Source organism: Ictidomys tridecemlineatus, chromosome X, assembly GCF_052094955.1.
Source record: "Ictidomys tridecemlineatus isolate mIctTri1 chromosome X, mIctTri1.hap1, whole genome shotgun sequence".
NCBI lineage: Eukaryota > Metazoa > Chordata > Mammalia > Rodentia > Sciuridae > Ictidomys > Ictidomys tridecemlineatus.
Genome location: NC_135493.1, coordinates 53704922 through 53717976, shown reverse-complemented (window position 1 = coordinate 53717976; position 13055 = coordinate 53704922). Strand labels below are relative to the sequence as shown.

Here is a 13055-nt window from a genome sequence, read left to right as displayed (position 1 = left end):
AATGAAGAATGAGTGATTACTCAACCAGTTAGTGAAAGCCAAAATATTAATTTGGCCTTTTTTCTATGGTACATAGCAACTGTTCCAGAGTGTCTACCCACACTAGTGTAGTCAATTTTTGCAGATACTTCTACAGAATTAAAGACAGGAGTGAATTTATCCTGGGTTGATGCTTTATGATAGTATTTTATGTGGAATAACTTTGGACAAGATCTTACTATCAGTTTAAAATTTTATTTGTTTAAGAGTTCAGTGGCATGTACATTAATTAGGCACACATTAGATTAAAAATCTATTTTGAGGCATTTGGGGATGTTTGATTATGGATTGAGTGTTAGATGATAGCAAGGAATATGTTAATTTCTAAAGATGTGACAGTGACAGTGATTATGTTTTTAAGAAGTCAGTAATTTTTAGAGATGTACACTGAAGTATGTAGGAGTAAAATGACATGATATCTAGGACTTACACTCAAATACTTCACCAAGGAAAACACAGAGGATGGATGAAGCATACTTATCTAGACAATTGTTCTCTCTGGGATAGATGGTAGTTCATCATACTATCCTCTCCACTTTTTAATATTTTTGAAATTTTTCATAAGTTTTACAAAAAATTATTAGTCCTTATTATAAAGTAAAAACTTTATTTTTTTACTTTTAGCTTGAAAAGAGACCAACAAATTAAGGTTAGATTTTTTCAAATCCTCAGAATTTTGAACAGACCTTTAAGAAAATGTGGCTATCACAGAATAAAAAGTAGTTAAAAAAAAAAAGAGGATTGTACCCCAGATCTCTTCTCACTTAGGTGACTATCAGAATTGCCAGGTCATTGACTCAATAGCCACTTGGGATTAATTTCTTCCTAATGAAGTCCTGGATTCCTAGACAGCCTACCTAAAGAGCTACCTAGAAACTTCTGACTTGTAATAGGCATCACTTTATTATAGAGCCCTGATGGAAGAAAAGATTAGTGGCCAATCCTGTGGATCTGTGTTTGGGAGCAATATAGCTTACTCTTTTTAAAGTAACACATGTAACTTCATTAAACCAAAGTCTGTGAAAATGGTGATTAGTTAGAATTTTGTTTTCTACATTCTTTCATGAGAAGGTGGCAATTCCTTTTTTCCCAGGCCATCTCACACAAAGCAAGGGAAGACCAAGTTTCAGTTGAGTCTCTGTTTAAAGCTACAGCCAGAGCATATCACTTAAACTGGAAAAGATTTAGCTTGATCAAGTAAACAAGTTTTAAATTAGTATGAGTTAATTTCTTTCTATGGCTGACATTCATGATAAACAGCTACATGAAAATACACCTAAACCTTCCTTTACATGCACCAATTTTGAGCTATCTTCCACAATAGATGTCTTCTACTTAATGACCACTTAGATATCAAATTTATAACTATTTTTTAAATCACTTAACCATCATCCTAGCTTCTTCAGTCTTCAGAAAAAAATTTAAGTATCAACCATCCCAGATATGGCAAAAAGAGCTAGTCTTTTCTGCATGGCAGACTGAATACAGGAACAGGGAAAGTCAGGTTTCAGGAACAATTCTTATGGTGCTAATGATAGCCAGTAATATTTAACCAGATGTGCTGATTCATGTAAATTAGCATATATTATGTATTGTTTTCAGAGCATTTACAGTATTCTTTGAGACCAGGTTGTAAAAGAATATTTCACTTCAATGACATGTTGCTACTGCCAGAGCTCTTCATACCTGGAGTGAAATCTGGGGGATTACAATTATAAATTGTTCAAAAGGAACAAGAGATGACAGAGATTGAAAACTATTTTTCCTTTCAGAATCCCTGAAGCATAATGACTCAGTACTATAGATAACTTCTACAATAGAGGTGATAGCTTATAAACTTCTAAGTCAGACCACTAAAAACTTCAATGACTCAGCTTCCTTATTTGTACATCAGGGAGCTTCATGACAAGGAATGATGTCATAAATATGTCCCAAAAGTTTTTAACAAAAGAGTTTAAATACCTTTTGTTTAATTGAAAGGGAAAAGGTAGCCTAGTTCTTAAAAAAATTACTGTGAAAAAATGTTAAGCTCACATCCCATATTCACTCAACAGAAAGAATTATTAGTAAAAGGAAAGAATGCATAATCCTTAAAATGGCAAATGGAATTGAGAATGAGAAGTTAATCAACATATAACCAGATTATGGTACTTTGTACAATAATTACAATAATATTAGAGCTATCAAATTGCAAGAAAGTCATTAAACCACTCAACCACAATCACTTTTATTTATTTATTTGTTTATTGGCTGGGGATAGAATCTAGGGCCTTGTGCATGCTAGGCAAGTGTTCTACTCCCCTAGCCCCACAATTACATTCGATTTGGGCAATATAAGATATTAATTATAATACTTTATGTTTATATAATAGTATACAATTTCCTAAATTTGTTCTCGTTCATTACTATATTTTATCTAAACAACCTTGTCAAACAAATCAGGCAGGTGAGCTGGGCACAATAGTGCAGGACTGTAGTTCCAGCTACTCAAAAGGCTGAGGCAAGAGAATCACATGAGCCCAGGAATCTGAGGCCAGCCTGGGCAACATAGTGAGACCCTTTCAAAAAACAAAAACAAGGCCAGCAATGTTGATGTTATCTCTGACCGATTAACATTAATCAAAGAGCTCAAACTTCTGTTGTTAAATGCTCAGCAGTGATCACAAGCAAATAAAAGATAGAAGGGATACTGGAACCCAGGTCCTTTGGCTCTCCATTCCATATTCGTTTGCCAATAATCTGAAGCCTCCTACTATTAACAGCAAAATGTTACTTGGCTCATGGTTTGGGTACTGTTTCTCGGCATGAAAGTTCAAGCTCCAACATCACAAGAATCTAAACAAACAAGGGGAGCAGGAGAGTTCTCTCGGCCATAAGTTTCCAGAATTTCAAAATTAGAGATGACATAGAGGAATGTACAGATAGATATATTCATTTGATGAAGGATATATGCTAAGAAAAAACGTATGAAAGTACACTTTTTTAAGCCTCTTTTCAACAATTTATACTTTCAAAATGTCTGGCTTATAAGGAAAAACTCCCCAGCTAATAATCATTTACCAAGTTATTTTGTACCTGAGCACTAACCTGCCAGATTTTAAAGAATAACATAAACCAGGACTGTTGCCCAAAAGCAATTTTAAATCTCTGTACAGACTAGATGAATGCATAACATAAGTTTTTACAATAGTTATGGACTCAGAAGAAAGATGACCCCTCAGTAAACTGAAGTAATTAATGAAGGTCTAATAGAACAGGAAAACACTTAGGCATGAACTGGGCAGTGAAAAGGAGTGAGATTTACTGAAGAGAAACAGAGTGGATATTTCAGATTTGGTAAGGATGTTCACAATGGGTGGCAGGAAGAAACTAGGGTATAGAGAAGTAGTACTAGGAAATTGATAAGCTGGTAAATGGATGAGAAGGTGAGCAGCCACCAGAATTCAGGTCTCCAACCCTAAACGTTGAACTCCATTCCACTACTCTGTGCTCCTCCTATGTCCATTCTGGAAATCCTATCCAAGGAATTTTCCACAGTTCTAAATTTCTTTCTGAAACAAATCTGACCAGTTAATTCTACTGTTTTTATTTTAATTTCTTTTTTTAGGTATAGATGGACACAATACCTTTATTTATTTTTTTTTATTTTTTAATGTGGTACTGAGGATTAAACCCACGTGCAAGGCAAATGCTCTACCACTGAGCCACAACCCCAGCCCCAAGTCTACTGTTTTAACCTTTTTAACACTTATTCTTTCAGGAAAAAGTTGAAATTCTAACATGACACACAAAGATTCACTGTGATTTGGACTTTTCTGGCAGATTTAATATTTTATATACCTTTTATTTCAGCCACATGTATCTTCTTTATTGGCCATGCTCCTGTATTTCCCTACCATTGTACATGATATTCTTTCAACCTAGAATGCCTTCCCCACTTCTTCAATGCCCTATTCTGCAAACCTCAACAAAATATTGCCTACTATGATAAGTCTTTCCTTACCTCCCTCAGCATCTGATTTGAGTTGCTGCCTCTCTGTACATTATAATACCCTCCAAAGTATATTCCTATAACTGTCACTGCTTTTTATCAATTTTCCTGTCTAGTAGACTGAGCATCTTTATATCACCAATCCTTAGAATAGCATGTAGCATTGTAGTACTTAGTCAATCTGTTGCATAAATGAAACCACTGTGCTCAGAAATTATTCAAAATCAAAACATGATTTATCTAAGTATGAACAAATCACCAAATATGCAGGAAGTTATATAACAATAAAAAAATCAACTTGTGTTATTTGAAGTTACTAATCTGAATTTACTGTCTAAAGAAACAAAAGTTTCAGAAAGTACACATAAATGCAAATTCAAAATGCAAAATATCAAATACTATTAAGCCACTATATACCTACCATTGTGAGGCCTTCTTTCAATGATTAAGTCACTGCTTTAAATATGTGAGATTCAAGATGAAGTTCCTTCACAACAGTTCTACAGCTCTCTCTCCTACTCAATTTAACAACATACATTTCATAGTTGACATAAAATTACTAATTAATCTAAGAGTCATGCTGCTTGTTGGCATGCTGCTGCTATCTGGGCCTAACCAGATAGTTACATAAAATCCAAAACTCCCGTACTAATGCACTTAAAAAGAAGTCAAAATAAACGGACCATTATAAAGATGTATATATGAAGAAAACTGAAGTAAATTTTGCTGAATTTTGAGTTAATTAACCCTAAACAGAAGTCTCTACAGTTAGAAAGTGTCACTCTGAAAGAAAGTCTCACTAATATCCATCAAAAAGTGGAGGATATAAATGAAAGTAGTTCCTGTTTATAGAATGCATGCCTTCCATCTCCAGTTCTTCAGAACCATGATGAACTAAATGCAAACAACTGAATCACAAGCCTTATACTTCACTAGAGTGACTAAGTTAATTTTTCTATGTAGTAGAAACTTTGATCCTACCTAATACTGTTTAGACATTGTGTAGTTAACTTTTTACCCCTAGAATAAATTTCAAGTCAATCACCCTTGTGGCCAGTGTGATTTCCTTTCTCCCTTCATCACTGATGTCCTCCCATCCCAAACTTAGCATCAACTATCATTTCCTTTACTATCTTTTGTTGATATTGCAATAGTTCTTCTTTCTAAGGTGATCATTGCCTTTGAGAAGCTGATGAAAGCTATGGGGCCCAGAAAAAAGAACATGCACTCAATTTTTGAAGAGTTTGAGACCCTGTACCCTACAATTACCCACACAAATAACTTTTTGTACCACTGCGCTTTTATAATTCCATACCACAATTCCTTTGTACACACTTAGACACACGAATTAAGCACTACTGCAGTGACTGACATAATGCTTAAAATAATAAAATTTAGTCTCAATCAAGTTTCATCTAACTTAGCAAAATCTGAAGAATCCCAGATGAACTTTCTTACAAAGTTTTACCAAGTCTACTTGTATGATGAAGTTGCTTGCCTTAAAATGTCCTATAATGACTTCCTAAATTTATTATTCGTTCTGACACATCTGCTTGTAAAATCATGTAAAGCTCAAAAGTTATGTTTGAGGAAAAACACTCATGTTGATATTTTAGAAACTCTTGGATTTCAAAACTTGTTCTGCTCTATCAAGCTATGTTCAACATGGAACAGTGAGGTTAGTTAGGAACTGAAAGTGATACCATCTCATAACTATCTAGTTTCCTTGTCAAACCAAGTAAAACATAAAAGATGAAACAGGGCAAATAGTCAAAGGGAAAGGAAAAATATACTCAAAGTGTTAATAGAGATAGATGCTTTTTTTGATAGTGCTCTTCTTAAAAGTGGAGGGTTCTTGGTATAGGTGCAAAACTATTTGTGGAAACTATCAGTTAAATTTTATGTTTACTTAAAATTGTGATTACTGATTAAACCACAGTTTTGTGCTACAGTAAAAAAAAAAAGGAAAACCAATAAATTTCAAAATCACAACAGAATTTCAAAAACATGAAACTCTAGTGATACACTCAAAACTTTTCTTAGATTTTATGATTGTGCAGGCACTCATTAGCCTCTCACCAGCACAGACAAGTCACAAACAGCCTGTGACTCAAATTCTTCATTTGTAAATACTGGGGTAAAAGTCGCACCTATTAAGCTAGTTTTCAATTTGTGTCCACTTAGTGTGGAATTGATGAGACTTTAAATTTGCCATGTTAATCTACAAATCCCTTCCCACATAATGTAAGGTTGCATATTTCCTAAAACAATAACTCTTTGGCCACTGTTTTCCATTATGAATAGATAGTCCATGATTGAAAAGTAAATAGGAACCAAAATACAAATACAACAGGTCCATACCAAATGGTCAGATACCATGGGAAATGGCTTTATTTATATGTCCCCATCCCACCCACTACCCTGTCAAGTTGCTGCTCAAAACTAAAATCTAGATATGCAACATGTGGCATGTACTTCGGATCTGGACTAAGATTATTTGGCAGTATTTGCTGAATTTGTGCAGGAAAACCCTTTCCCCTCATGTCACCCAAATTACAAAGTTTACAAAAAGAGGAACCCTTTTAACTGAGTTGAAGAAATCCTGTATTTCCCAATGCAATATCAGGCCCCAAAGATTTCATTTTGCACATTCAGCGGCAGGAAATGGACTGCTACCACTGGTTCAACACTACCAGGACTGTGAGAAGTGCACAGTCTGCCTACCACTTTTAAGTGTTCAGAATCAACTGGGTTGAAGTACTGTATGTCTACATAAACATACACAAAGGACAGTTGGTGGTACTTCACCCAGCCTCAACTCCCACGCTTCCCCCACTCCTCCAAAGAAATATTTCTTGGGAGAGCACATGGAGAGAGAGGGGGGGGGGTGACGCACGTAGGCGCCTCTTAGATTTCTGGTTAAGTTGAAGAATTGGGGGCCTACGTTGTGTTTTTCTTGATTTGAAAGGCTGCGAGCGGGCTCCCAAGTCCTCAGACCAAAAAGGAGGAAGGTTCCCCTGCCCCGGACCCTAAGTGTTGAGTCAAAACAGCAACTGACAAGAGGTGGGAGGGAAATGGAATCGCTCAAAGAAGGTTGGTGGCCACAAGTTAGACAAACAACAGCCCTACCCAATACTCTAGGACTCGGGGTCTCCCCAAGTTGGGGTGGGGCCTTTCTCCTTCCCTCACTGCCTACCAGGCTGACAAGAGGGAGAAAGGGGTTAAGTGGAGAAGGGGGTGCTCTTCCGCCCCCACGCCGTCTCCGCGCCTCGGTTTGGCCGCTCCGCTCCTTTAGCAGCTCCCCGAGTAGCACAGCGAGGTCGCGGTCACCATTGGGAGGGGGCCCCGGGTTCCCCATGTTCAACGGCAGGAGGACTCCGGGGCTCTCCCTATCCCCAAGGCCGGCGGGGGCTGCGGGAGCACTCACCAATTTGGGTTTGTTTTTCGTTTCCTCTTCGTTGGCAGCTCGGTTCCCCGCGCTCCGCTTGTTGCTCCGGCCCCCATACGGTTCCTCGCTGCCGCCTCCCGCTCCCGACGCCGCCGCCCCGGGCTGCTCCATCTTTCTCCGGCCCTGTCACCTGTGCCCTATAACCCCACCTCTCCTCAACTGAAGAAGCCCCCCTGGGCGCTCTGGCTGCCCAGCGCTGATTCGACAGCACGTCTTCCTTAGGGAGAGAGTGTCAGCCCGGGGAGTAGCCCAATTCAGGCCCCCGGGGCTGCCGGCTCCCAACACCCCCGACGCAACCACGCTGTTGCCACTACTCAGCGCTGGGGCAAGCCCTGCCCCTAAGCAGCTGCAATTACCACAGTAGCCGCCGCCCTCAGGGCGGTGTTTAGGGTGGAGGGAAAGTAGGTGCCTATCTCTTTAAGAGGGCCTCAACACACGTGATTCATCAAAGTGCCCGCAGTCGGCAGCCGGAGCGCGGAAAGCCGCTTCCTACTCAGGGTGCTGAGCCGGCCCCTGCTACTGAGCATGCCCGGCACAGTGACTGGAGCCCAACAGAGGACTTTCAGCTGTGGTTAATCACTGATTTCACTTCCTACCCGCCCAGCGTGAAATGGCAGAGACCTAATCAAGAGAGAGGGGTAGCCCATTTTAGAGGTGAGGAAACTGAGGTCTAGGAGAATTCCCCTGTCAGTTTCATGGGCACCCTGACCTGAGCGTCAGCTTCCAGAAGTGTACACCAAAGCACCTTTCCTTAGAGAGGCCTCAACGGAGGTGTGGTCTTGCTACACTTCGTGGGAAGGTTTAATTAGCAAGACAACTGGCAGCCTATAGGAAAACCGCAGGGAGTGCTGATTAATTACCTAGACAGATTGTATGGGTCAAAGTGGAAAGAGTGGGTGCTTCTGTTGCCACGATTGCGTTGTGACCAAAGGAATAACAGCCTTTCCCTTATTCCCAGGTTGCCAGGTAGTTGGAGCAGCAGGCGCCCACTGCTTAATCCCGAAGGTGTTGTTAGGCTCTTTAACCAAAGCACCGATTTAAAGTTTACAATTGCATCGAGTGCTATCTTAAGTTTCCCCGCACTAGTTAGGTTTAGGTTTGTCGTGGGCAGTGAATAAGATATGTGTGTCATAGCTTTGTTTAAAATATAAATCTCTAGACAAACGTAGGTGTTTTTATGCTGCAGGCCAGGGTGTAAAGTCTTTAGTCCCTGGGGTATACTAGCATTTTTCCATCCTTTATAAAGGGAACCTTTTAAAAATAAAGGTGTACACGAAGAACATTAGAAGGGCAAGGCAGTATTTGAATGAACTCCCATGGTGGAATAAGAGCCCATATGCTAGAGAAGCTACTTGAAAATGTAAAGTCCATAAACATGTCCACATGCTTGTTACTGAAGAAAACTTTAGGGCCCTGGCTTCTTTTAAGCTTCTTCCCTTCAACCTGGAGTTCCCTATGCTGACTTCAGTTTGTATCTGAACATATTTATTCAGAGTGCATTACAGTGAATTAAACCATGATATAGGTGTGATAACGCAACTATCTTGGACAGTAGAATCAAAGAACATTGGATATCTTTGCCCTGGTCATTAACTTTCTTTTTACTAAAGTAGTAAACTACCCAAGGACAGGAGTGAAGAAGGAATGCACACTCCCAGACAGGTTGAACAAGGAGCCCCAAGGTAAATTTGCTATGTTGAAGTTCCTGTTTGACTTAAAATTTGATGTATATTTTGAATTTGACTCACTGTACACATATATGCATGCACAGGATTTAATTGATCTAAATGTGCCCCCTTCTGAAATACTGAAAATGGATGCTGCAGAAAGGAATGAACTATTTACCCAGTGCTTTCATATAATTTCTCTATGAGAGATATGGCTGTGGGTGGAAGTCAAGGGCCCTCCAAGTTCAAACATTACTCAATAATCTGTTGAGTTACAGCTGGGTGTGGTGGCACACACCTGGAATCCTAGCTACTTGGGAGGCTGAGGCAGAGGATTGTTAAGTTTGAGGTCAACCTCAGCAACTTAGCATGACCTTGTCTCAAAAAAACAAAAAAGGCCTGGGAATGCCTGTCATTGGTTGAGCACCCCTGGGTTCAATCCCCAATATGGCAAAAGAGAAAAAAAGGAAGAAAGAAACTTCTCAGTACACATAACTCTTCGGCGTACACCAGATGATAAACAAAGTACTGTGGGTACTTTATATGACATAATTTCTGTCCTTTAGAACCTCAATATAATGGAAGAGACAGACTGTTAAAGAATTGCACTACAGAGTAACAGATTTGAACAGGGAGCCTATGAAAGAGGTAGCTAACCAAGTGTCAAAGATTCAGGGACACCATCCCAAAGAAGATAATGTTCTAGCTGAGTGATAAAGTTCTGAATAAAGTCAGTAAGTATTTGTTGGCAACCTACTAGACAGTCATGATTTGCTCTTGTGAAGCCTTCAGGCTCTTTGAGAGGGTTTGAAACAAAAATATATTGAGCAATTTCAATACAAGTAAGTGAAGAGCATTCCAGGCAAAGGAAATGAAAATAGCACATGCAAAAAGACCCTATGGTTAAGAAATTGGACTGTGGGGGAGGTTGTTGGCAAGAGAAGAAGCAGAACAGATAAGGAAGTCCAGATCATGAAGGCCCCCCTGTACTTGTAAATTTCATTTCATCACTATTTAAGAAATGGAGAGTGGGGGCAAGGGAAGGGTATTAAAATATGAATGATTTCTGTTAGGAGTACATAAATGGACTCATAAATTAACTAATATTATTTTGAATATAAGGTTGCATTTCATTATCCTCAGGCCAGGCTAAGCTACCTTTGATATTCACTTAGAGAAAACTGGAAAAGATCTACAATATTTTTGGCAAAAAGTGAAAAAATAAAAATTAAAAATCCTGTTCCAGATATAGCTTATATTTGACTTTATTGTGATTATCTCAGCCCCTGTCTTAATTCTTGGTGTTTGTTTTTCAGCATTTTGCTCCAGTTAATATAAAGAACAGTTAAAAACAATAAAACAGAAATCCCTTATTTAGGCATCAGGGTCATTGGCCTCTCTTAGAAGCTAATACACAAAAGGGGCCACAGCTCTCAGGCAAGGACATTTGTCACCAATTGTGAACCAAGGGCTTCACCAATTCCTGGAGCTGCCCTCATCTTACCTGTGATCCTTTGTTTTGCCTCCATGGGACACACAAATAGGCTGGTGGATGGAGAGAACTCTTTTCTCTGATGCTGAAGAAAAGAAGCTACCCCATCAGGTGGAGTATCAAAACTGTACTTTAGACCCACTGATTCTGTGGCCTCTCCCTTTGGCTTCTAGTGATTCCTAGCACCCAATCAGCATTTAAAAGCTAGCTCTGGGAAGAAAGAAAGATAAGAGGCTGGTAGGCTCTATCTTTCTTCAAACTGACCTTAGGGCCATCCTTTATCCTCATCTAAACAATCTGGGTCATTCATAGAGAAATTAAAGGAAACATGGATCAGAAAAAATGAGAAATCACCAACTCCAGGGTCACAGCAAAAATATTTATGAATTAAAAGATAACTACAAGTAAACAAGTATTTATTTTAAACATATGTTATGTGGCTAACACCAAACTGGATATCATGCAGATGATTAAAACAAAGTGCCAAACATTCTGCTATAACATGTCTTCCTGAAAAATCTTTCATTCTTCAAAATTGCATGCCTAAGATAATCAGGCTTCTAGAAAAATATGGTTAAGGAAAACCTCTTAAATCTAATGCAACTTTGTGATCAGAGCACTAAAGAAAACAATAACCATACTAACAAAAATACTGATGAGGTTAAATCTCCATTGGCATTTACACCAAGTATCAAGCATCACAGTCATCAATCCTTGGTAGACTTCATGCTTCTGCTGCTTCTTTCCTGTGTGGATCCTCAAAGGCAACAGATGCCATTTTCACCAAAATTAAAAATCTAATTGAAGAGAAGCCAACTTTTTCTCTTTCCTTTTTTTTAATACTGTGGATTGAATTCAGGATGCTTTATCACTGAGCTACATCCCTAGTTCTTTTTATTATTTTTAATTTTTGATTTGAGATGGGTTCTCAATGTTATCAAATCTCGAATTTGGGATTCTCTTGCCGCAGTCTCCCAAAAATCTGGGATTATAGGAGTGCACCACTGTACCTGGCAATTTTTTAAAAACATGTAATGAAAGGTCTTCACAGCTTTATTATCAGTTCTCACAGCTTCAAGAGATAGTTTAAAGTTGTTGAAAACTTCAAATTTTAATCCACTAAACCAGTCAACTTACACTTTAAGGCAGAGTCATATGCACAATTCTTCACTTTTTAAGTCTTCATATATTGTTAAGACTTCTCCTTAATAGTGTTACCGCTGTTTCCCAGTCCTTGCTTCCCCAATGCTGAAGTATAACACCAGAGAAGCACTTTGAGACAAGCTTAGAGTGGAAAGTAGAAGTTTTATTATAGGACAGCAGAAAAGACTTCTCCCTTGAGGAAGAAGGGGACCCAAAAGGCAGAATCTGTGAAAGGGGGAGGTCTTCCCTTTTTTATAGTAAGGTCTTCTTTCAGCTTTCCCACACTCCAGTCCTTTGTTTCCCTTTATCTTTCAGTGGTAGAATGCAGGTGGGAAGGCCCAAAAGGTGGGAGATAGGGAGGCTGAAGGAGTAATCTGGGAAAGAAGGGCCTGGGGTGGCTTTTGGATTAGCACTTCCCTGTTTGCTGCTTCATTAACAGTTCTTTAGGATGAGTTTGGGGGGCCTTGGGGACATTAACATTTCAATTTCCCCAAGTGCCCCTCTGCTTTCCTGGACTCCATTCTCTATAATGGCCTCCATTCTTTATTTTACTCCATGTTAGAGCCGATTTACCTAACTACACTAACTACCTATCTGTAAATCTGGCTTCAATAGTGAGGAAAGTTTGCTTTGGATTACTTCAAAACTTAAAAGAGCAAAGAAAATTCACACTTGAATCAACTGGACTTCCACATTATTTTGACATCATTGTCCTATTTACTAATTGCTAAAGTACTATTTCTGGTACACAAATGCTTGTAAAGGAACAGACTATGAAATAGAAAAGCTCTGCTATCAATAGACCTAAAATCTACTTCAGAAGACAAAAAAGAAATCAAAGATGTAAAACAGGAAATTAGCTGCCTATTTCAGAGATACTGATTCTAAATTCAACATAATAAAGTGAAGGGAAGAGATCAGTTAGGCCTAGAATAGATGATAAAATTTTCAAGGGGGTAATACTTGAGCTGCTAAACTCTAAAGTAGAAATCAGATTTGAATAGGCAAAACAAAGGAAGTAAGGAAAAGATGACATATAGAATTGTCTGGAAACAATACTGACCTATAATGCTGAGGGGCCAGTGGGACTTGACTAGAATGTTGAGAACCTGGCTATTGAAGAATAGTAGGAAACATGGTTATACCCACAGCCTTTTCCCACTATGCAAACAGATTTGAATGTACCACATAGTGGTAGTAACCGATAAGGATCTTTAACAGGGAAGTTATAAAACAAGGAGTGTTTTAAGAGCTGATTTGGCAGTGGTATGCAGA

At 38.8% G+C, this 13055-nt stretch overlaps 1 protein-coding gene across 15 annotated transcripts in view; it reads right to left on the bottom strand.

The window, feature by feature from the left end:
- Positions 1-7977, bottom strand: part of Diaph2 (diaphanous related formin 2) — an 802473-nt gene extending 794496 nt beyond the window's left edge. For 10 of the 15 annotated variants that reach the window (XR_013431759.1, XR_013431758.1, XR_013431757.1 and 7 more), the window contains exon 1: positions 7458-7977. Coding sequence is in view for 5 of the 15 variants with exons in the window: in XM_040283678.2 (XP_040139612.1) it covers positions 7458-7589 (132 nt within the window). In the remaining 10 variants the exon portion in view is untranslated. The remainder of the gene's footprint in view (positions 1-7457) is intronic. The other 5 variants (XM_040283675.2, XM_040283676.2, XM_040283680.2 and 2 more) reach the window with 2 other exon arrangements.
- Between the last annotated feature and the right edge of the window lie 5078 nt (positions 7978-13055).